Below are 26212 nucleotides of genomic sequence, written 5' to 3'. Positions count from 1 at the left end.
TCAAAAATAGAAGGCAACGTTCCTTGTGCTGTGCCAGAGGAGTGTGCAAGGATGAGGCTTACAAAAGCAGTAAACAAACATTTATTATCAAAAAAGGAGCCATAGTAAAGGTAAATCTAAGCATTAGCGAGATCAAAAGCGGATCTTAACTCCATCATCTTTGAACCAGTTCTGTAAAGGAATGTCCAAACATATTCTTACTGCAGAGGAAGGGGAAAAGAAGAAAGTGATTGATAAGAGTTTTCTTAAGGCCTCCATGGGCTGAGGCAAGGTATGAAGGACTCCTCGCAGCTTATATTATGCCTACTCTTACTACTTGGAGTTACATTTCCAAGTCAGTTACTAAAAGTTAAAGCAAAGCATTTGGGATTCAGGCATAGGAAAGAAACAAAATTATTCTGAAGAGCACATATTATTTATAAGAGTGTGGGTTATCTTCAGTTACACTTGATATAGAAACAAAACTGACTGACTGAAGTTCCTGGTCACACAAAGACAAACAAATAACGCTTGCTGAAGCAAAAGCCTTGGTCAATCTTACAACTGGGAGATTTATTAATCCCACTTACAATTAGTCCACCATCAAGGAGGATAGAAATTATTGTTTCTGGATTTTGACTTGCAGAAAGTTTGCCTTGTGACACAGAAGAAACCTGACAATTTGCACGTGAATATGTCAAAGAAATCAGGAAGGTAGCACCAAAAGCTGCAAAGCAAGAGCTAAGGCTCCATTGGAAGAAGGTGCAGGGTATAACTCTAATAAAGAAATACATAACAGACACATCTAAGTTGCATTGCTGCATTGTCCTTTTGACAGTGACACTTTGCCAAGACAGGTGTGCAACACAAGTGTTGGTTCTCTCCCATGCTGCAAGTGTGCTAAAATCCATTCTAGCACAATTTATTGTACAACTATGAAAATGTCCTCAAAGATGATGGCACTATAAGATTAGATTTCCATCATACGTCATAAATGATTGAACTAGCTATCTTTTGCAATGCATGCTTTACAATCTTCTAATCATGTGGTTATGATAAGATGGGTGTATTTGTGCAACAGTTCCCCTTACACAATAATTCCCTTGAAGAATTAAGGCTTGCACAATTGCTATCTTTATGAGCAATTTATGCCTAGGATAATTTCCGCAATAAATTATATTTGGACCATTTTGGCTCTTGCCTGCCTTTCAAAATAAAGACAAAACTACAAACATAACAATACAAGTATTAATCTCTCTTAATAACAACCCTAGCAGTAATAACTGCTGCAAAACTCCAAACATCGTTGCTCTATAGTTTACAAGCAACAAACCTAGAAACAAATGTAAGCTCGGATACCTCAGTAGGTTAGAGTATGGTGCTAATAACACCAAGGTTGCAGGTTCGATCCCTGTAAGAGACAGCTGCCTATTCCTGCATTGCAGGGCATTGGACTAGATGATCCTCGGGGTCCCTTCCAGCTCTATGATTCTATGAGAAATGTCTTCCTTTACATTAGGAAAGGGCAGGGGCCATCAAAAGTTTTGGCTGGCCTTGATAGCCAGCTCAAGTTTGTAGTACTGAAGACTCCCCTCCTCAGTTTCAACGCAATCTTGCACACGTCTACTCAGAAGCACATCCCACTGTGTTTGATGGAGCTTAATCTTAGCAGGGTATAGGACTTGAGCCTTGAGGGTAACCCCCCCCCCCCAAGTCCTCCCAGCCTCAATCAAACAATGCTACCTCTTGCCTAGCAATGTTCCAGGGACATAGTATTGCTGGCTGCCTGCCACTGAGGAGCTCTGCTGCCACTGCCAGAGGCAGTAATGAAAAGTAAAACACAAATCCAAAAAAGGATTAAGACAAAGAGCACTAGCGCTGTTCAGCTGCCAACAGTTAGGTGTGCCCAAAGAAACTCTGAAAAAAAATGAATGAAATGCACCCCTCTATTCAACATGGAAACGTGGCAGCAAATTCTGCAACAGCCCAAGTTCAAAGCAGTTACAGCAACAAAAGTTAGCATTACAGTAATTCTCTACACACAGTGCTGGGGGGGGGGAGGAAGAGGGGGAAATTGCCCGGACTAGACATGTGCACTGCAATCCCATACATGGCCTACTCAGAAGTCCTCCTGCGTTCGACTGAGGCTCACTTACTTGCCCTCAATTAGACCCCGACCACCATTAACAAAGCTACCGCTCACAAATGGCTAAAAGCAATTTTACAACGTAATAGTAGCAGGATGCTTTTTCAAATCCTCGTCCTTCAGCTCTCAGATAGGAGTGCAGGTATAGGGACACAATTATTTACTTCCCAGTTCAAACTTCCGAGAGCAATCATAAAAATTGGTTCATCAATAATGTATTAAAATTTAACCCAAGCATTTTTCCAATCTGTTTTAGGGAGAACATTACAGTAAGTTGTAAAATATCAACTTTGTGGCAAGCTTCAGAGGCTAGGGATGGGTGAGAGGCAACAAAAGAGATGTGTATGCCTTTCACAACACAGGTACTGTACCAAGTTGTGCTGTTATGTATGCCACTGTTTTAGCAATTGACAGTAGGTTAACTCAAACAAATGGAAACACTGCTGGAGTTTTAGAATGTCATACAGAAAATCAAAACCTTCACCTTGGATTACAGCAACTTCTTTTAAAAGATGCCTGATGAATCAAATTATGATGGTGAAATACTTACATATCCTTCATCTCTATCTTGCCATCCCCAGATATCACTGTTTTGTTGTACCAGCAACTGGTAAGGGTATCCTCCCATTTCAAAAGAAGGAATGGTCATGTCGCCAGTTTCATTTTGGAGCGCCTCATTAGCACTGCATGAGCTATCCGTTTTGTTAAAAGATGAATTAATCCACAAATATCCCATCAGATATTCCTGATCATCTGTAAACTTGGCAGATGAAAAACTTAGTGGAGCAGATGGACAAAGCGGATCACCTTGGGAATCGCCTATATCCATTTTGTGTGTGTTATCAGATTCCTTTAATATATCTTCCATCAGGTCCAATACATGCTTTGCATTGCCTTGGTCACATTCTTGATCGTTAACAGAGGCCAGAGGTATTTCATACGAAGGAGTAGCAGCATATTTGTCTACCTGCTTGGGGTCAATACAAATCCCACCTGCATCAGTACAAGTCAGAGAGTCTTCAGCATCTGATCTGGAAGCACATTCCACCTCAACGTTCAGTTTCTGCTGGCCATTTTGGGGAGCAGAGTCCTTTGCATTTTCTGTTAATATATCTGCACAGGGAATTGAAACTTCAGAAATTAAAGACGTAAGAGGGCACGTGGTTTCCATTATACTCTGTTTGGGTAAAGAGCTGTTTTTGCAGTATCCTGATTTCCCTCCCCTTGATCTGGTGGATGTCTCAGTGTGGCTAGTTTCTATTTTTACATTTCTAGCATCACTTTCATCAACTGATGCAGGAAGTCTCTCTGTTTCAAGTTGACTATTAGTTTTATCAATCTGCAGGATACTTAAAGACTCCTCCAGAACTAAAGGCCTCTCTTGCATATCTGAAGATACGTTAAGTTTTTGCATTAGATCATTACTGCCATTTAATATACAGTCATCTTGAACAGTGAAATTTTCAGAATCTGCCTTGGTTTCCATTTCACTATGTGTTTTCCTTTCATGGTGTGTTTCCCATTTCAACCCATTTACAGGCTCTTCTGCAGTTGCTATTAATTTGTGAGGGTCAGTCCCTGGACTCAGCTGATCTTCCAGTCTATGGAATGTACATTTGTTCCATAGCTTGCATTGTTCATCATTCAAATCCATCTCACACGCTTCAGAATGTGCTAAAGAGACACAGCAGCTGTTATCTTCGTTAAGTGAACTGGAATAGTCATTTGTTTTGCCATCCTTTTTAGAGAGGTTGTGTGGAACTTGAACTTCCAAGCCATTTTCATTTTGGATTCTTTCATATTCATTTACATCAAGAGGCTTAGGAAAAGTTAACGTCTCTTCGCTTCCCCGTGATCCTTCTGTCAAATCACTCACCTCTGAAGGTATGTTATCTATTTGAGACAGGTTTTGCTGAGCAGCCCTTGTAAAGTTGCCATCTTCATAACTGGTAAACTCTGAAACATGGGGTATTTCCGCTTCAAAAGCCACACTCTCTGATGTTGGAAGTGTTTTAATGGTGCTTTCTTTCAGATCCCCATGGGAGCAGAATGTTCCAAGATCAGAAACATATTCATGCTTCAGGAGTAGCTCTGGATTAAACTGTTCAGAAAAGTTAGGGGTTTTCTTATCACTGTAGGCAGATACTCTCCAAAATTCATTTGTGTTTCCTGTAAAGTTTTGCCTATTCACTTGACTTTGGTTTTCTGTGTTATTTTGACTTACAGAGAGGAAATCATCCTCAAACTCTGATGAAAACTTCAGGCTTCCCAACAACTGTTTAGAGTTTTCACCTTCAGTATTTTGATTTTCATTAGATTCAGACTTTACACCTTCAGTGACACATTTGGTCTCACTATTGAAAAGGGAAGTCCATGCATGTGCCCTGCTTTTTAATTGCAGAGAATATTCCATGCCTTTCTCCAAATGCACAGGTGCTGTAGAATTATTGTTTTCACCAAGTGATTCATTCACAAAGATTCTACTACTATCTAGCATATTCATTTCCTGGGTTCTATTTTTAGTAAGATCTTCCCCATGTGCTTGTGCCCTTAACACATCTGCTGCTATTCTGTCAGTATTTAACCTGTGATCCCCATTCACTAAGCCAACTGGAGCTTTTACCCCCACTTCACTTTTTGGCATCAGTAAACTATCATTTATTATATTGGGAGATTCATCTTTCAGAGCACTGAAGTCAACAGGCACCTGAACCGGCTTCTTCTGGACTAACAATTCCTTCCCACTTTCCCCAGGCCATGTGATATTGTACATCTCCTGAACAGCTGAACTTTCTACCTCTAAAGGAGTCTCTCCGTGCACAATAGCTTGCCCTTCTTCTAGATCCATTCTCAGATCATCATCAACTATACAAATACTGTAGAATTCATCTCTGGTACTTATACGGGGCCTGTCAATATCAAGATATGCAAAGCTTGAAGCTGCTGTCTCTCTGTCTGCTCTACCTGAACCTACTGCACTACAATTACTTTTAACAGAATCTACTTCATCCTGCACTGATAAGCACTCACCCATAACTGGCTTGCCTTTTATTCCACATGTACTTAAGGCTTTCGGGAAGATGCTTCCTTGGCTTACAGCCACCGGCACACATGAAGAAGTACTTTCAAATGAATGGCATGGCTTCCCAGCTACAGTAGATCCTGTTTCATTATTGCTATTAATATGGTAGCTGCCTGCATTATTCACACATCGAACATTACCACTGCTGCTTTCTGGAAGATTTTCAGCACCATCCGTATCTTCCATTTGTTCGCACTCTTGTAAACTGCCATACCCATTCAAGACCTTTCTTGGACTATAAGGATAAAGATTAAAAGATATACTGGTGTTGCGGCCAGCTTCAGCAATCCCCACACAATGGCCTGAAGGATATTTAACTGACTCTACGCAATTATTATGAATAGCAGGTGCTCCAGAAACTGCCTCTTGGATTACATGCAGCTCCTTTCTTTCCATGGTCTCCAAAATGGAAGTTAAAGTTTTACTTATCCCGTTTCCTGACGTCTCCTCTTCAGTTGATTTTTGCAAAAGACTCATCTTCTCATTCTTGCTGTTGAGTTCTTTACTGAAACAGCAACCCATTTTTATGTTGCCTTTTACAAGTCCCGGAACTGTGAGCTCTTTACTGCATATACCCACTTCACTTCAAGGCTGCTGGGCAGACAAGCCAACACCCAGTTGCCAAAAATAGCACTGTTTAAACAGTGCAGGGGGTTCATATGCTATTGCCACTCAAAATCCAAAGCCCAGTTCCTAAAATGCCTCTATGTAAAGCCAGCATTATGCTAAACAATGTGACTTTCAGCTATATATTTTTCTGGCTTATACTATGTATTTGGAGCATTTTCTTCATTTTTTCATCTCCCAAACAATGAAAGTGTTCAGAACTTTAGCTGTCTCTCCTCGTAAATGTAAGAATGCCTTGTAAGAACAGACACTCCTATATTGAACTGAATAACAAAAAAAGGGTGCATATGCATCCTAACCTACTGCAATACTGCATGCTAATTTGCTATAATTTTGAATTGATAGAACAAGGAAACTCCGTTAGGGACTCAACAAGATTTTTCTATCCAAAATACCGTGTTTCCCCTTTTTTAAGACGTAGTCATTATATAAGCCATAGCAGGATTTCTAAGCAATTGCGCGATACAAGCCATACCCCGAAAATAAGACATACTGATAGACCCTTCACCCACTAGCAATAATCCCCCTCCTGCCAGCCAACTCCCCCCTTAAAAATCTCTCCCCATTTTGCTGTCGCTCCACAGACACGTATTTCCTTTAAAAGCTTGTAAAAATGCACCGAACAGCCGTAGCTGCTGGCTGCCGAAGCCTTGTGATTTCCCTTCCCCGTTTCTGAGAGCATTTTTTTAGCCAAGCTGTGTAAGCTCTACTTGGTGAAGGGGAGAAAAGTGGGGTGGGGAGGAGATGAAGGCACGAGGAAGAAAAGAGGGGCGATTGAAGAATGCAAAGGCTGTTTTCCCTTTTAGGGAGAGACCTCCGTGCGCGCGTCTGTCTCTCTCCCCCCCCCTGCGTCTCTCTCTCTCTCTCTCTCTCTCTCTCTCTCTCTCTCTCTCTCTCTCTCTCACACACACACACACACACACACACACAGCCCACCTCTCGCTTCCCCCCACCTTTCCCTAAATTCCCTTCCATTCAATGCACGTTGATTTCCTCTTAACGGGAATCTCCCGTGTCTGATTGTTGTCTCATTGCTTTTACCGGGCATAAAGCAGCCTTTTAAAAATCCTGCTGCAGTTTTCTTTCTACCTTATGCTGCTTGGTTGTCTGTGGAGCTGCCCCTTTAAGGATTTGTAAGTAGTCTGGATCGCAGTCCTTGCCTTGGGGACTTTTATTTATTTATTAAGGACTTTTTCCTTCGCTGTTTGCGAGCTGCTAAAAGGAGCTGCTAAACGCTGCTTTACACAAAAGTTAAATTGCCGGTCCTAACAACACGTGCTTCCTCACCTCGCTGGCTCAATTGCTTCTCAATTGCTACCATTTACCAAGTCAGCAATCTTAATTGCTGCTTAGCTGGCTTCTTTGTTCTCAGCAGGTAGCTTCTTTGCTATCAGTGATAGCACTGCAAAGTGCTATGTTGTTGGAACTTCAGACAGTCTTGCAGTCTTGGGCAGCTGGCTGGTAGAGATCCTTACTTGCTTTAGGTATAGGCTACTGCTAGGACTGTATCACACAGATAGATTCCATTATACTGGTTTAGATTTAAGAAGCTCCAGTGTAGCAGATTGCTATTAAGTGAGTCCCCACCTTGGAGGAGAGAGAGAGCAGCCCTTCGCGAACATCCCAGGGCCGGGGAGAGAGGGCTGCACCAGGGACGCACACACCTCCCTTCCCTCAGACTCGTAATAAAAATACCGGTACCAGTAAGACATCCCACCAAAAATAAGCCACCCTGTGGTTTTTTGAGAAAAAAAGTAATAAGACGGTGTCTTAAAAAGGGGGAAACACGGTACAGTTCAAAGCCTCAGAGTTCATTTTAAAGGTACTGCAAATTAAAACCGCTCCAATAATTCCTTGCTTTTTAACTTTTTTGCAGGGCAGGAGAGAGAAGACGACAATAAAGACCATCCTGCTTGCCCACTTTCAACATGTAATTTACATACTATTCTCACATGACCATTTGCACTAACACGATTCACCTCAATTTCTTGATGTGCTGCCCAAAATTGGGGCAGGTGGGGGGGAGGTGTCCAAAGCAATTCAGTTCTGCCCACAAAACATGTGACATGTCCAGGTGGCATGAGAAAGAGAAAGTCCACAAAACCAAACCAAAAAGTGTCCAGAGTTGTTGAGCTTTTTGGGGGGAGCTGCTGACCAACGTTTTGGAGGGTTTTGGGGGGGGGGCACAAAAGTTGCTGCGCTTTTTGGGGGGGAAAGAGAACAGAAATAAATGACGAATAATACCTTCGCTGGAACTAACACGCAGCACCGACATAGTCTGCCAAAGCACCAAAAAACCAGCACAGAAAGGATTAAAAACCAATCTCTGGGTTTTAACAACAGAGACAAGCTGTAGCAGAGACAAGCTGTAGGAGCAGGAGAACAAATGGGGGTGGGTGGTGAAAAACCAACAACAACAGCGCGAATGGGCCAATGGGGTACATGCCAGCAGTGAGGGCTCTGCGAGTCTGCGTGTCACGTCTGACACGCGTGTCATAGGTTCGCCATCACTGGACTAAGGGAACCGGTGGCATGCCGTAATTTCTCCTTTGAATGAATATAACTAGCAAAACCAGAAGCCTGAAAAGTTGCTTTCTGTTTCATATGCTTAGCACAACTAAATGAAATGAGCCAAGAAAAGACTTCTACTTGCTGCAGAACCAATATAGAAAATAACTTATATCACAAGTTACCCAAAGCAGGCATAAGATTCAGGGGACAGAACAGTGGCTAAAATAACCACACTTTCATGCATTCAGATTCATCAAGTCTTCACCATGATACTTACTAGATGAGAACTATCTTTAACTTCTTGTACTTGCTGCACCTGCGGTTCAGCCACAACTTTAGGGTCCTGATCAGAAGTCATGAGCTGCCTGCTTTCTGGCTCCTCAGAGAGAACTGTATTGATCACCACCTAAGCTGCAGGATAGAAGAAGAAAGGCATTAAGAATGCATAGCTCATTTTGTATATTACTAACTGTGGTAAACAGAAGGCAATGCCACTCAATAAGAGTTTACAGACTGCACTGAAAAGTCCAGGGTTTGTACTAGATCTTCCATTTAAAAAACAAAAACAACATGATTGGGTTCTTCTCAGGCTATTCATAGCCTCACTGGCAAAGACAATTTTTTTTCTATAAATACGTGACGAGCTGGAAACTCATTGCTACCACAATGATTCTAAAAAGTATGTCCAAAACTGCTCCATTGTGGTTTGTGTGTTTAGGTTTTTTCCTATTTTTTATTAAAGATTTTATTGGTTTACAGAAATATGTGCAATGTCTCTCGTAACGTTTTTGCAAATTAGCTTGCAAATTTGTTGAGACATTGGGAAGAAAAGGGGGGAAAGAGGTAGATGGGGGAAGGGTGGGTGGGGTGACGATGTTTCTATTTTGCTTACTATATGTGGGTTTTTTTTGTTTATGTCAGCGTTGCTTGTATAGATTCTCTGCTGTTTGCAGCACTGTGCCTACCAAGCTGACAGACTGGCCAGTTGACTCCATGGAAACAATTGGCATTTGCAATAAAGACTGGACAGGTGACTAAACATGTTTGATTAGTAAGCAATGTTTATACATGGGTGTCTCCATATTTGAAAACAAATACAGCCCCAGTTAGATGTGTGAAGTATCGCCAAAACAGACTGGCCAGATTGCTAAAGGATTGAGAAATTGCAATCCGCAAAAGTGTTTTATATAGAGGAGACATGGGCAGGATCTACTTTTTGTTTTTTATTAGAACTCTAGGGTTCTAGTTCAAAATAGTGGCAGGTCAGAGCCAGTTGTCAGCTGAACCTCACTGTGCCACAGACTGGGATAATTTGCATATACATAATGCAAAACTGCATTTAAGTAGAAAAGCCTCTAGTCTTGCTATTGGTAGTCAAATCCTTGCTGGCCAACTGGTGTGTCTACTGCAAAATCACCCACTGATCAAACTTCTGTCTACCCAGACATAAAGACTTTGAAAATGAAAATTTGACAATGCTACACATATCTTGATTTTTATTTTTAATGTAGCCATTCAGGTTAGACAATTTTAGATGCATCATTGCGATTTACACAATTTACCCTACGACATAGAAGTTGGGTGGCACAAATGCCAGGTATCTATCCCACACAGGGATTTTGAACGAAGCACTAGGATAACAGAGTTGTATGGTGGATAGAGCTGACTTCCTCAACCTAATGTTCTTCAGATGTTTGGACTACAACTCCCATCAGCCACAAATGGCATAGCTAATGGTAAGAGGTTTTGGCAGTTTTAAGTCTAAAATGTCTGGCACCAAGTGGAGGAAAGCTGGGTTACAATGATGGATGTAGACTAGGGAGGTCAAATTGTTGTTCAGCCATAAGATCGCTACTTAACTGAAGAGAGGTTTCATAAGAAATTATTCATAATTCAAATTTAATAAATGAAGTACCTATCATGACTTTGCTGCCTGTAAAATTGGATTAACACAATATTAAATCTTCTGAGGCAGCTGCTGCAACAAGTATTTAGCATGACTGAAAGTGCTATAGAAAAAAAACCCCGTTGGAACACACAAGCCTTTCACCAATGCTCCTGGATTGGTACCCTGAAACCCACTTCAGCAGGAAACATCAGCTCTTTGAAATTTACAAAGAAAGCACTGTTGACTAATATGAACAGCTGCACTGCAACATACAACATATGCTGGTTTCACTGATCTTCCCCAGCCTTTCCAGTGAAGCTGTGTTTAGCTTAGGGGAATAGCTGTATCACATTTCTCTATCACAGTTCCCAGGCTGTTGCTTATTATTATTATTATTATTATTATTATTATTATTATTATTATTATTATTTGTATTGCATTTTACAGCTATAAATATATATATATATATATCTTAAATATTAAATCACAAAAAGCAATAATTGAAGCCGATATAAATCATCAAGAACAATCCCCAGGAAGAAAATGAAATCAATTGCAAAGAAACTGTTGTGTATGGTGAATACTATATTTCTGCTTCACAGATGTTTGTGCTAAGAAGACTTATCTCATTTCATCTGTTGCTCTCTCTACACATCTTGTGAAAAAAGAAGCACACTAATTCTTTTAAATGAAATCTGTCATTTTTACATTTGAACTTGACAATCTTTACTTGCAGTGATGGAGAATCCATTCTCCTTTCCTGGTCAAATCTACTATAGCATAAGACAACAAGGAGTTCCGTTCTTCCTGATCAAGACCATTCCATAAATGATTTGCCAGTTTTTAAAAAATAGAAAGGTAATTCGGAATCATAGATTTTAGTTCAGTACTGAAGACACATTACTTTTGAATTTTCAGAAGGAACTTCTTGGCTCTAAACACTCTGCTGCATAAGCTGAAAGCATTCAATGGAGCAAGGCCCATCTTATCAGGATTCAAGTTCAGCTTCTTGTCTCTCATATATGCCACTGCCAATGGGATGAAAAACACTCTCCCAACACTACCTTCTGGATTCTGTACCCTGCACAGACCAGAACCACTGTAGCACAATGACCCCAATTTCCATTCCAGACAGCCACACCATTGTGAAATGGCACTGAAAGTTGCAGAGTGATCAAGAAGCAAGAGCAAGTCACACTCCCCTTGTCCCACTATCTGTAAAGGTCATCCATCAGGTGGAGCAAGACGTGATTCTGTACCATGGCCATATTGGAACCCAGACTGGAACGGATCCAATAATGTTTGTGTTATCCAAGAATGCTTGCAGATGTCCCACAACCTTCCTCAAGAAGGGGGTATTTGTGAATGCTTGATAGTTACTCCAACCCAAGGGGTTCAGGGCTCATTTGTTTAGAAGTGGCCATACCACCCCTCTCTGAATACAACAGGGACCACTCCCTGAGAGAAGGGCATCAAAATGGGTCCATCACTCTTACAAGGGAAACTGCCACTACCAGTCCAAACTTCACCAGGCAACATTTCAACCATGACAAGGGATTGCATTGCATTGCACACCCACACCCCACCCAGTTACATCTGGACCTTCCCTCATATCACTTGGGTAAAAGACTACATAAAGGGCATGCCCTGCCTCATGTGTTGGTTCTATGACCATTAGAGACAGCTCTATGGTTGTCATGGAGACCATGAAGCCCAAGAGCAGCCTCCACATGCATGCAGAAGGTGCCAAAAACAATGCCAAAGACTGTCTTGGTCACCTCATCAGGGATGTTGGTGGACCACAGGATTTTTGATAGACTAGCAGCATCTAAACCAGGCATCCCCAAACTCCGGCCCTCCAGATGTTTTGGACTACAATTCCCATCATCCCTGACCACTGGTCCTGTTAGCTAGGGATCATGGGAGTTGTAGACCAAAAATCTGGAGGGCCGCAGTTTGGGGATGCCTGATCTGAACCATCCTAAGATCAATAGGTTTTCTGGTAAAGGAGATGGTGCTTCTATGGACCATGTTGTTGTTGTTTAGTCGTTTAGTCATGTCCGACTCTTCGTGACCCCATGGACCATAGCACGCCAGGTATGGTATGGACCATACCAACACACATATCCTCAATCTAGCCTGGTGTTGTACTGAGGACTCATATGGGTACAAATGATTTAGATGAAGCTCACCCAGCTCATCCATCCAAGCATTGGTAACACATGCCAAGTCAGCCCCCTTCATCCACAATCCAGTTGTGAATAAGCAGTCTTATTCTGGACTGACCAGCACTACCAAATCAGACGGCTCAATGTATTCCCACTTTTCAATTTACTATTTTTAGCAAGGTGTAATGATTAGGTGAAGGGGAACTTATGATCACTTAATTTTCACCCAAAGGATCTAAGAAAGGATGAAGCACTTTTAGAACAAAACAAGAACTTGCTTATATTTAAAGAGGTTATAGCTTAATTGTTACTTTTGAAAGGCATAACACTTTGTTTCAATTGAACAACCTTTACAGAGATATTTAAGATCTTTCTTAATTAACTTCACGCTTTTAATCTGCCACTGCTAAAATTCTTTCTAGGATAGCTATTGTCTAACACTCCCAGTCCCTTCCCAAATCTTTCCCTTCTCCTCAGGTAGATAGAACCTTGCCTGCTCACAGACAATCCTGTCTTACCTTCTTCCAGTTCACTATCTGACCCCACTCAGGTAGTCAGGAACTTTCTGTTTGGGTGGGCAGAAGGGGTCTCTATCCCTAATCCCAGGCCCCTTTTTAACCCACAGACAATCTCCAGCAAGCACTCTCTCAGATAGTCCCTATCTCTATCTGACTGTGAACTGTCAGCATCTAATTTAAATTCCTCTCTCTTCTTATTAACTGATCGCTGGGTCACCAGGAAGCAAACCCAGGGCCTGTCAGTCTTCAGAACATTTCCTTTGGTGTAGAATAGATCCTACCACCTGTGGATGAGCCTATCCTTATATCAAGCTCTGGACCACACCCACACCTCAGCTGCATTCACTCGGCCAGCAAACAAACAACACTCCACACTGCAGTCAGCCCTAAAATTCTTATCTGCAGGCAGGTATCTCACCAGACAGACAAACTGATGCGGGCAAAACACCATGCTCTTGCCACTTAAGATGTTCCCTTTCACTATCATAATTGCTATACAGAGGTAAACATCCTGCCAGCAAAAACTTTTTTTGGGTTAATAAGCTACTGAAAAGATGCCAGCAACTCTTTCATTCTCACCACCCTCTGCCTAGGGAGAAAGTGCATCTCTGAATAGGAAGCGGCTCTAGAGTACTGTTTATTCTCCCTTTTGATGTTAGCAGTTTGTATATCATTAACAGACCACATTACACCTTGCACAGCTAGCAGGCATCTGTTTTCAGCTGCTACACAGTAGCCAAGAAATGTTTAGATTCAGGAGGTGGAGATTTTCTCAGCTCTCTCTCATATTCCAAGACAGTGCTGTAAACATTGTCCATTTCAAGGGCAATACAGTATGGAAATACTTTTCACTCTGTCCTTATTAACAACAACTAAAACATTAAATGTACAAGAGGCCTGCAGTCAAAGATCTACCTAGGTATTTCAGATATGTGATTCCTCACTTTTTTCAGATCCTGATTCCCATCTCCTACCCTTATCATCTTTCTTCTGGACAACTGCCTCTTCTGAATCCAATCACTTGTTTTGCTGTGCTTGCTTTCATGTCCTCAGTCCCTTCTTTCCTCTGTCACGACTACTTAACCCCACTTTCCTAGGCCTTTCAGCTTGTCTGTTCCAAGCTCCAGGATCAGACGTCAGCTAATGGTACTTAATAATGAAAACTCCAAAATGGCAGCTATCAGAAATGGCCACAAAAAACTGTAGCTGGCAAATTGTATTAAACAGGATATAAGTTCAGAGTTACAGACATCTTAGTGTGGTTCCTTCCTCATATTCATGGAAGCATCCTGTAAGAGCAGATATTTTGGAAGGGCTTCGAAGGGCATCTAATTCAACTTCTATTGGTTGTGACCCAGTTTTCCATCTTCAAAGATGAAAAAAACTGTACAGACATGTACAGGACTTGACAAACTGCTGGTTGCAATCAAGTACTGCCTATGATGAAATCTGAAATCCACCTGCAACTTTTACATGTAGCAGATAATTTGGGTCTCCCAAATAATTTGGATTGTATCTAGAACAGTTTTACTAAGGACTTGGCGGGGGGCATGACCCACCTGCTGTTTTTGTTGCAAATGGAGATTAGGCTTCACTTCTTTCTCTAAGTTACTGGATGAGACTTGCTCCTTAGTTACTGGATGAGACTTCCCAATCTGTGAGAGACTTGTGCAAAGTTCAGTTAGTTACATGGAGGAAATCTGTGTTCCATTATAGTTTATTGATATACTGTTTTGGGGGCCAAAGGCCCTCAAAGTACCAAATAAAGGTACAATAGAAGTACAATAAACCAAAACCATATAAAATAGTAAAATCACAAAATATACTCCATTCTCACTAGTAGCATAACATGAACTGCTTATTGCAGAAATGAATATTCTGAGAGTTATTTTTCCCCGGTGTAATAAAAAAAAATGAAGTTTGTCTTTAAAATAAGAAGTCAATGATAGGCAACCATCCCTTAAACATGTTAGGACTATTCCTTTCTAAAAATTTACTTGTTCTGGGCCCTTCCTCTGAAGGCAGACAGTTCTGCAGTGGGCACACACATTTAAAAATGTCATTTTATGCAAAGGAATGACACAAATACCCACCCTGATGGCAGCTTATTAGAAAAAGCCATAACCAACTCAGAAAGTAAAGTGACTGAAGACAGTCGCCTCTCAGGGTAAGTGGGTGGAAACCTTATACTACATGATACCAACAAACAAACTTGTCATGGCACACTAGTGCACTCTACCACTTAGTACTGGAATTACTGGTTTAAGTTTTTTAAATATCTCTACGTCTAGCAACCTGCCACTCAAGGAGGGATCAGACAGATGCTAAGCTACCAGCACTCAGCTTTTGAGAGCTGAGTGCCACACAATTTCTATTTTTTACACCAGCCACTGCCACTCTATTCCATGCTCAGTCTTGGAAAGAACGTTAGCTTCTTCTAGTGATCTGGCTGGGCCCCCAGTTCTAGCTTATCCTTGGCTTCAAGCTGAGAGAGAAGGTAGGGAAACAGACTCATTTAACCATTAAAACCAGGGGTAGTCAACCTTTTTATACCTACCGCTCACTAATGCATCTTTTCTTGATGGTAAATTTCCTTACCGCCCACCAGTGCTCGATGGAAAGAGGATTCAGCTGGTGCCGTAGAACCCCCTACCGCCCACCTAGAATCCTGAAACACCCACTGGTGGGTGGGTGGGGCCAGGTTGACAACCTCTGGTTTAAACTACTGTATCTTTTAGGAAAGAGAGCTTACTGAAGATGTGGTCAGTACTGTGACAATAAGAACTGTGCTTCAGAACAGGGTGGATAAAAATCAATGATTTTTTTAAAAAAATCAAAAAATCGATTTTTTTTTATTTAAATCGGATTTTTTTAAATAAAATGCTTTTTGAGGAAAATATATTACCACCCAAAGGTTATTCCATCATGAAATAAAGATTAGTTTTTAATTATGTAGAATAAGGTTGTATATGTTTAATTTTGGGGGTAAATAAATTCCATTAATCCATTCACAATGTCATGCTCTTCCAGAGATTTTTGTAAGATTATTGGGCAGTTTCTCTGCCTACAAGATATTATCACAGGTGCTTGGTTTACTTTTGCAGTTCTCAAAACTGAATTTGACTCAACAGAGATCACATGCCTCTTCTTCACAGCAAAAATGTTATAACATGAACAGAGTTGAGAAAAAGACCTTAATCCTATTGTTCTACAAACCTATGAATACAGAAACAACCCCTTCAGTGCTAAGTTTCAAGAAGTTCAGTGAATAGAATAGAAACAATATTTTTCTGATTGTTTGGAGTGGACAGTATTTAAGTTTTTCATGTGTAGGCTGGGCTGACAGTGTAAGTTTCTTAAAATATATACTTTTTGTTTTTGTTTAGCCAAATTAGTTAACAAACATGGATGTTTGTTTAAGCAAAAAGCATATGCTGTAATGTTATTGTTTCAGTTGAATAAATCTATTTAAATTGTTATTATTAAGGTAATGATTATTTTTCTCCTTCCTAAGTACAACAGTAAAGTTGTCCAAATATGAATGATTAACCTATTAAACTGGGGATAAAAAACTAATATGAAAAGTTGTTATTCTAAAAATCTTCATCTACTTGCATATTAAAAGTTATACCAGCAAGAATTAGTCTTTATGTAGAAAACTATGATTTAAATCAAGCCTTACTGACTAGTGATTTAAATCGTGATTTAAATCAGTTTGATTTAAATCAAATCCACCCTGCTTCAGAAGCTAAGCCTCTGTAGATGATAGTCTAACTCTAGTGATAACGTAACAATCCGACGCCTAATGGATGTCTCTACAGCTTAAATTTTTCACTGCTGAGGTTTGCAGTAGCTTCCAAAGCAAAGCTCCTGTCGTCACATTATTGGTTGTATTTAATTTAAAAAAAGTTCTCTTATTATAGTAGGTCATCTAAAGGGATGAGGCCTTCCAAGCTACTCCAGATAATACATTTAGCAGCCTTCAACAACAAACAACAAGAAGAACAACAACAAAGAATCCATCTTGGATCACATTTGTACAGAACTTGCATTTAATTGAACATGGTCAGAGTGCTCTGGACAATACAAATAGCTGTGACAGAGCTGAACAATCCAACAGCTTTGTGGTTTTGCCAAAGACAACTCAGCATTCTAGGTGCATAACAGACAAAGTCTAATGGCTGTTGCCCTGGTTCAAAGTTCAAGAAGCAGCCTCAGAGGATTTTTCTTTTAAACACAAAAACAAAGCACATACTGATGTTTATTAGCTCTTCTCTCATTGACTGTACCACAAAGTAGTGGCTAGGAGACCACCAAAGTAAAGAAAAAGACTAAAAAGTTTCAGATAGCTTTTAAAATACAGTGGCAGTATCAAAATTTCTCCCATAGTGCTCAATGAAAGTTTAGAAATTAAAGAATTTTGAGCTTCTATTCAACCATTTCGGATATGCACCCAGGAGGAAAATTAAGACCTTCATTCAAGAGTCATGCTCCCTGTGCAATTCAGCTTACTGGAGTGTGTCTATCACTTTTGATGCATGGCAATGAGATAGTTTTTTGTTTTAAAAGGGATGTCAATTATTGTGCATCTGCTGCTGCTTGTCTGGGGGATGATTTCTTTACTTGTAAATAGTAAAGACATGGTGCTCATAGTTCACTTTTAATGATCAACTTATAGAATCATAGAATCATAGAGTTGGAAGAGACCACAAGAGCCATCCAGTCCAACCCCCTGCCAAGCAGGAAACACCATCAAAGCATTCTTGACATATGCCTGTCAAGCCTCTGCTTAAAGACCTCCAAAGAAGGAGACTCCACCACACTCCTTGGTAGCAAATTCCACTGCTGAACAGCTCTTACTGTCAGGAAGTTCTTCCTAATGTTTAGGTGGAATCTTCTTTCTTGTACTTTGAATCCATTGCTCCATGTCCGCTTCTCTGGAGCAGCAGAAAACAACCTTTCTCCCTCCTCTATATGACATCCTTTTATATATTTCAACATGGCTATCATAACACCCCTTAACCTTCTCTTCTCCAGGCTAAACATACCCAGCTCCCTAAGCCGTTCCTCATAAGGCATCGTTTCCAGGCCTTTGACCATTTTGGTTGCCCTCTTCTGGACACATTCCAGCTTGTCAGTATCCTTCCTGAACTGTGGTGCCCAGAACTGGACACAGTACTCCAGGTGAGGTCTGACCAGAGTAGAATACAGTGGTACTATTACTTCCCTTGATCTAGATGCTATACTCCTATTGATGCAGCCCATAATTGCATTGGCTTTGTGTAGTACTTTACATTTCTCCTTGTTAAAATTCATCTTGTTTGCTTTGGCCCAGTTGTCTAATCTGTTAAGGTCATTTTGAAGTGTGATCCTGTCCTCTGGGGTATTAGCCACCCCTCCCAATTTAGTGTCATCTGCAGACTTGCTCAGGATGCCCTCAAGCCCATCATCCAAGTCATTGATAAAGATGTTGAATAAGACTGGGCCCAAGACAGAACCCTGTGGCACCCCACTAGTCACTTCTCTCCAGGATGAAGAGGAGCCATTGATGAGCACCCTTTGGGTTCGATCAGTCAGCCAGTTACAAATCCACTGAATGGTAGCCTTGTCTAGCCCGCATTTTACCAGCTTCTTTACAAGAATATCATGGGGCACCTTGTCAAAGGCCTTGCTGAAATCAAGATAGGCTACATCCACAGCGTTCCCTTCATCTACCAGGCTTGTAATTCTGTCAAAAAATGAGATCAGATTAGTCTGACATGACATATTGTTCAGAAACCCATGCTGACTTTTAGTGATCACAACGTTCCTTTCTAGGTGCTCACAGACCGTTTGCTTAATGATCTGCTCTAGAATCTTTCCTGGTATTGATGTCAGGCTGACTGGGTGGTAATTGTTTGGGTCCTCTCTTTCCCCCTTTTTGAAAATAGGGACAACATTTGCCCTCCTCCAGTCTGCTGGGACTTCGCCTGTTCTCCAGGAATTCTCAAAGATTATTGCCAGTGGTTCTGAAATCACCTCTGCCAGTTCTTTTAATACTCTTGGATGTAGTTCATCTGGCCCTGGAGACTTGAATACATCTAAACTAGCCAAGTATTCTTGTACTACCTCCTTACTTATTCTGGGCTGTGTTTCCCCTGCTGAATCATCTGCTCCTTATTCTTCAGGTTGGGCATTGTTTTCTTTTTTGGAGAAGACTGAGGCAAAGAAGGCATTGAGGAGTTCTGCCCTTTCTCTATCCCCTGTTTGCATTCCACCATCTTCTCCTCTAAGTGACCCCACTGTTTCCTTGTTCTTCCTTTTGCTACAGACATACCCATAAAAGCCCTTTTTGTTGCTTTTAACCTCTCTAGCAAGCCTGAGTTCATTCTGTGCTTTAGCTTTTCTGACTTTGTCTCTACACGTGCTGGCTATTTGTTTGAATTCCTCTCTGGTGATTTCCCCCTTTTCCCAGGTTTTGTACATATCCCTTTAAAATCTCAACTCAGTTAAAAGTTCTTTAGATAGCCACCCTGGCTTCTTTTGGCACCTTTTTGTTTCCGTCTCATTGGTATTGCCTGAAGTTGTGCTTTTAATATCTCCCTTTTAACAAACTCCCAGCCATCATGAACTCCCTTCCCTTTTAGTATTTCTGTCCATGGGATCTCAACCAGCATTTCCCCAAGTTTTCTGAAGTCGGCTTTCTTAAAGTCTAGGATTTGAGTCTTAGTATGCTTGGTTGCTCCTTTCCGCTGAATAATAAACTCCAGAAGAGCATGATCACTCCCACCTAATGATCCTGCCACTTCTACCCCACTAACCAGGTCATCACTATTGGTTAGGACCAGATCTAAAATGGCTGATCCTCTTGCTGCTTCTCCCACTTTCTGGACAATGAAATTGTCTGCAAGGCCAGTGAGGAATCTGTTCAACCTTATGCTCTTGGCTGAGTTTGACATCCAACAAACATCAGGATAGTTGAAATCCCCCATTACTACTATCTCACTTCCTTTCGAATGCTTGGTCATCTGTTCCAGGAAGGCATCATCTGTGTCCTCAGTTTGGCTTGGGGATCTATAGTAAACTCCCACAATGAGATCACTGTTATTTTTCTTTCCCTTAATTCTGACCCAGATACTCTCAATTTGGCTTTGAAATTTTAAATCCTGGATCTCTTCACAGGTATACACATCCCTGACATATAACACTACTACTCCTCCTTTCCTGTTTGGTCTATTTCTCTGAAATAGATTGTATCCCTCTATTACTACATTCCAGTCATGAGACTCATCCCACCAGGTTTCAGTGATGCCTATTATGTCATATTTAGTTTGCTGTACCAAGAGCTCAAGTTCATCTTGTTTATTTCCCATGCTTAGTATACAGACATTGAAGACCATTGATCATTCCCCCATGTCTCTTATTTAAGGATATTTTCCTCCCACCACTAGGTCTGTGTGCTGTTTGCTCCATTTGGTCCTTGACATTTGTATGGTCATCTTCAGCACTTGATAGACTCCTACCTTCAGGACCACTGTCTCCCTCCCCCACATAAGTCAGTTTAAAGCCCTCCTGATGAGGTTTTTGAGTTTCGTGGCAAAAACATTCCTCCCAACCTTTGTGAGGTGCAGCCCATCACTTGCCAGTTGAACCCCTTATGTTGAACCCCTTGCCGCCCCAGGACTGTCAATGATAGAAAAGTTGGGAGAAGCCCAAACACAATAAGGTAAAATGGTATGAAATGAGGAAAAATCTGTGTAGTGGCTGCTGGCACAGTACCCTTCCTCCACTGTCCATGCTTCACTGTCAGGGCAAACACTACCCTTCATTTCCAATAGAAAGTCACAAAAGTCCAGGAAGATCCTAAACAGCTGCGTCCTCACACCCTTTATGATGCAGCCTGGCTTTTATCTCCCATCACGTGGTGCTGAAATCTGGTGAGAAGGGAAGCTGCAGTGTTACCCTACCACAGTCCCTTCTAAGAAACCATTACCAGTCCAGTTTGCTACCAATAATGCATCAGGATGCCAGTACTCAAAATCAGCCATTAGGCATGATAGGCAATTGTTATTTTTATATTCTTAACTGCATTGTGTTTTATGATTCAGCACATTGATTGTTATTTAGGGCCTGAAACTACGCTAACACCACCTGCCAACTTAAGTATCATAAGCCTCTGGCTCAGAGTGACTGCAGCAGAGACCATTTATAGACACCCCAATGACACAACTGGACTACATACTTGCTTCTTAAGTCATTATTACGCAACTTCAGTAAAATCCATGATACAGGAACCAACTGCGTATTGTGACACTTTGGCTTGTACAGTTAAATTACTGAAAGCGATTTCATCACAACACAGGGACAAACCCTTTACTATCAAGGATCTCTGGAAAACAAGATCTGAACGAGGTTGAATTAAATAAATAAGGTTTTCAAAAAAGATTTCCCTTGCAATCAGCTCCAAGGTAAGAACAGGGAAATTTAATCCAAGAAACTTGCTATAACCAGCTATTCCCATCCCCCCCAACATTAGCCAAAGGCAGGAGTGAAGCAAGAATGCCAAATTGATTCTTATGTTTGCTTAAACCAAATCCAATTTGATTTCAGTCCCTTATGAAAAAGGCCTTCTTAATGTCTTCCTTCTCTAATAAAATAGTATTTATTTCAGGAAGACAAGCTGCAGGTTCAAGAACAAGCATTACTGCCCAATGTAAAGCCATTTCCTAGGGGCTTCATCAATGCTCAACACTTCTAAGGCAGCAAATAATAGAACTAGCATTCTGGCACCGATTCAAAGGTTCAGGTCAACCCATAGCTGCCAAGTTCTCCCTTTTTTTAAGGGAAATTCCCTTATGCTGAATAGGCTTCCTCGCGAGAAAAGGGAAAACTTGGCAGCTATGGGTCAACCATTGTTTAGCTTTGCTCTATTCTGCTCCCTCAATAAGGGATAAACTAAAATATCCAACCAAGAATGGCTGCCCATTTAAGCATAAAATCGCAATGCCTCAACACTAATAATCAAGCTGTTTTGGAAAGCATTAGCTTGGTGACTCATCAGTTTTGCTGAGCTGTCATTAGCAGCAAGTTTCTGTTGAGGAACTACATGGGAAGGTGGTATAACCTGAAATGAGGTATTAACAATGGATTTTAAAATGCAGCTTTGATCAAGTGAAAGGATTCCAACACGCTGAAAACTCTAAAGCCTGCTCTTTGAAAAGTTTTCATTCATACTTTCTCTTGCAGGATTCCTGCACCACTATGTGAAACTGCTTACCTTAATAGAGAGCACAGAGAACACTGCTTAATCACACCGAATATTTAAGCAACATTTTCAATTTTAACACAAGATGAAGTTTGCTCTAAAAATACACCCATCTGGAGAAGTGCATCACTTTTCAGCTGAAAAAGTTTGACTAGAATACGGGAAAGAAACATGACAAAACTCCAGATGTCAAGCTCAACAGGTTCACTGGCAGAATTCAACTTTATTCTCTTATGAATTATATAAATTTATAAATAATGTTCAACTTTATTATACTTTATTTCACAATAAAGTTTTTAAAGTATAAAATCATAAATTTCAAACTTGACGGCTTGGTTCCAAAATGACTGAGCTGCAGAAGCAGAAGGTACTTGCACTTGTGCTAGGCTATGGTTATCATTAATTTCTCTTCTTCTAATTCTTCATTCAAAACTGATTCCAGAGGATCAGGAGATCTTTCAGAGTGTTTTTAGCCGCACAGGAGGCTGAAACCAAAAGGGAAATGGAAACACCTCTGCACACAAGTAAATGTGCAACAGAAAGGTCTCCCCAGCAGTTATTTTGCTCCAGCAGTTATTTTGCCCAGGTGACTTGAGTTCACACTAGTGTAGGGACTACAAAGCTTACCATATTTTTTGCCCCATAAGACGCACTTTTTCCCTCCCAAAAAGGAAGGGGGAAAGCCCGTGTGTCCTATGTAGCGGAGGCCAGAACCAGAGCCGCGAAGGCGAGAGCCAGAGCCTTCCTTCCTTGTCTCTCTTTCTTTCTCCCTCATCCCTTCCTTCCCTCACTCCCTCTTTGAACTTGCATAAAATATTGGGGGAGGGGCAGGGAAGCCCCACTTCACATACCGTATCAGCCTTTCTCAACCTGTGGGTCCCCAGATGTTGTTGAACTACAACTCCCATCACTCCTAGCTAGCAAGGCCAGAGCTCAGGGATGATTGGAGTTGAGGGATGATGGGAGTTGTAGTCCAACATCTGGGAACCCACAGGTTGAGAACCGCTGCAATTGATCTCAAGACAAAGTGCATGCACACTATATGAATGACAATGCCCATCAACATGGGGGGGGGGGAATGACTTCCTCAAATATTTAATGGAGGGGGGCGAAGGCACCTAGGCCTCTAGGAGTTGGCTGCTATGCCTAGGACAATTCAAGAAAGCAAAATATTTTTTTTCTTGTTTTTCTCCTCTAAAAACTAGGTGTGTCCTATGGTCAGGTGCGCCTTATGGAGCGAAAAAATATGGTAGTTTCTATATTGAAATATATTGTATACCAAAAGCAAACTTTCATTTTCAAAACACATACACTAACTTGTTAATTTTGTAACAGCCTCCAACTCATTTACCCTGCTTACGGTTACAAAATTCAGTAATTTGATGCTGAATGGATAGCTTTGATTTTAAAACAAACAAACAAAAAAGCCACTTAATTTTATTTCCAAAACAAATTGGAACACTCTCAGCTCCCGGAACTAAAGTTACCATAGCCTTGTAAATCAGAATATACTAACTACAGAAGCTTGCCTTTCCCACACCATCATGTTGCTACCTATAACACATCTCACGGAAGCTATGAATTTCAAAGGTATGTCACAGACGTGACAAAAAAAACCCAACAACTTTGTATTTTGAACTTAAATTACTTTGCCTGACAATTCTGAATATATATTTCAGTATAGCATTGTCAACAGGATGGAAGTATTTACCCGCCCATTTCTCTCTGGAACATGCACCTGCAAATTGCCTGTTTCAGTATCATCCAAGACTACAAAACAATCGAACAGCTCTTCACAGAAGGGATCCCCAAACATCTATATGCAATCATATATTTGAACAAATTGTTATATTGTTTTTAGAATGTGTAAAAATGATTTCAATGCTTTCAGAGTTTGCTGAAATGCTTTGTTTTTAGAACTCGTGCTTTATTTTGTTATTATCTTATACACCACTTATGCTATAGTCTAGATTTTTTAAATAAAACAAAAACAGTGCACAACAAAACTTTTAAAAATCAACGTAACTTAGACCCCCAAGGCTTCAATTCTAACAATTTATACGGAAGTAATTTCTACTGAATATAGCATAACTAATTTCCAAGTCAACATGCACAGACACTGTAAAACAGGAAAAAGACCAAGAATGCTGGGGTTACAAGTCTAAAAAGCAGGAAAGAAACCCCAAAATGAAATGAATATGTGGGTATCCTTTTGGCACAACTTTAAAGAGGCAAAAAAGAGCACATAGGAAACATTGCATAAGAGTCTTTTTATCAATGATTCCTCTTCACAGGTTTTAACTGTTAATGTTAGAAAAACCTCAAGCTGGCAACCATTTATCACAAAACTATGTTAGTGATTCGTAAGTTAACAAAACCCATGCCTCTTCTGCACAAGTTTACTTCCTTTAATATAAAACAGAGTTTGCCGTAAACTCAAGCAGAACTTCTTCTATGCTACCCGGAATCAACTCAGGAACATGTGAAGTAATGGCTGCTCTCTGAGTACTAGGAAACTGAATCCCACAACCCCTCAAACAGAGCCCCCAGATGAACTCCATAAGAAAAAAGTTTCCAGGGTGGCTTTTTCTTTCTTGGCAGCTGCTACAAGTGCAAATGACTAATTAAAGTTCACTTCCATCTTCTCCTTTGAATCAGCCTCAGGGCAAGGAAAAGGTACGTAAGAGGGAAGAGCTCTTTTCAGTGATAATGATCACAAACACAGAAAACCAACCAACAGAAGTAACCTTTAAAATTTGCCCAAAATGGGGCTCATCAGTTTACAAAAATTCAGTCAGCAATGAACTGAGCATCTCTTATGAACATTTTTCTAATGTTGACATAGTAGACTCACTGGAGAATATGCAAGTCAGAGGCTGCTAGTCACCAACACTATGGGGTGGCAATGGCAGCCATGCAACTTGTTAATGAGAATGCTAATCTAAGTTCAACGACATAGTGAGGCCAAGTTACAGGTAGGTAGCTGTGTTGGTCTGGCGTAGTCGAAACAAAATAATTTTTTTTTCTTCCAGTAGCACCTTAGAGACCAACTAAGTTTGTCATTGGTATGAGCTTTCGTATGTCATTGGTATGAGTCTCTAAGGTGTTACTGGAAGAAAAAAAATTTTATATAGTGAGGCCAATGTACGTACAGTGGTACCTTGGTTTATGAACACAATTGGTTCCGGAAGTCTGTTCATAAACTGAAGCGTTCATAAACTGAAGCGAACTTTCCCATTGAAAGTAATGGAAAGTGGATTAATCCGTTCCAGACGGTCTGCGGAGTAACCGTTCATAAACTGAAGCGAACTTTTCCATTGAAAGTAATGGAAAGTGGATTAATCCGTTCCAGATGGGTCCGCGAAGTACTTAAACTGAAGTGTTCATAAACTGAAACATGGGTGTAATTGGTTCCGGAAGTCTGTTCATAAACTGAAGCGTTCATAAACTGAAGCGAACTTTCCCATTAAAAGTAATGGAAAGTGAATTAATCCGTTCCAGATGGGTCCGCGGCGTTCATAAACTGAAAATTCATAAACCAAGGTGTTCATAAACCGAGGTTCCACTGTATAGTGTTTGTTCCAGGCAAGGCCAAGCAGCTGTACGAGTTTCACAAACTTCATTAGATCTGAGAAACAGGAATTTAGGCCCTTTTTAGCATAAAAGCGTTTTGTTCCCTTTGACTACATATTTAAAAGACTGGGCATAACAGGAAACATGGCAGGACAACTTCTGCATTTCCCCTCTAGCATCACCACACCAGTTTCTGAATAACTTTTCTGCTCATTCATAAAAATTCTAACAATTCCATGGATGTTTAATGAGAGTCAAGGTTGCTTCCCCTTTTAAAAGAATTTAGTGTAAAATGAGAAAGAAAATGAGAAAAATTTGGTGCCTCATAGAATTACACTACTTTATCATACAGGAATTTCAGTGTGGTTATATTTATCATTTTATTCTATTCATGGAATTTATGTAGGCCACCTAGTAACACTGTTATAGTAAAATATATTATAAAACAGCTCCAGCGAAAAAGAGCCCTGCTCAGG

The 26212-nt window shown here is 40.7% G+C and overlaps 1 protein-coding gene across 3 annotated transcripts in view; it reads right to left on the bottom strand.

The window, feature by feature from the left end:
• The window catches only part of LARP4B (La ribonucleoprotein 4B), a 61333-nt gene that overhangs the window by 24370 nt on the left and 10751 nt on the right, over positions 1-26212 (bottom strand). For 2 of the 3 annotated variants that reach the window (XM_035129381.3, XM_035129382.3), the window contains exon 1: positions 2676-7561. In XM_035129381.3, coding sequence (XP_034985272.2) covers positions 2676-5729 — 3054 coding nt within the window. In that variant the 5' untranslated portion in view covers positions 5730-7561. Of the gene's footprint in view, positions 1-2675; positions 7562-8622; positions 8757-26212 lie in introns of those variants that run through there. The other variant, XM_035129388.3, reaches the window with a different exon arrangement.

This window comes from Zootoca vivipara, chromosome 11 (assembly GCF_965207765.1).
Source record: "Zootoca vivipara chromosome 11, rZooViv2.hap1.1, whole genome shotgun sequence".
Classification (NCBI taxonomy): Eukaryota; Metazoa; Chordata; class Lepidosauria; order Squamata; family Lacertidae; genus Zootoca; species Zootoca vivipara.
This window is presented reverse-complemented; position numbering and strand designations above follow the sequence as displayed.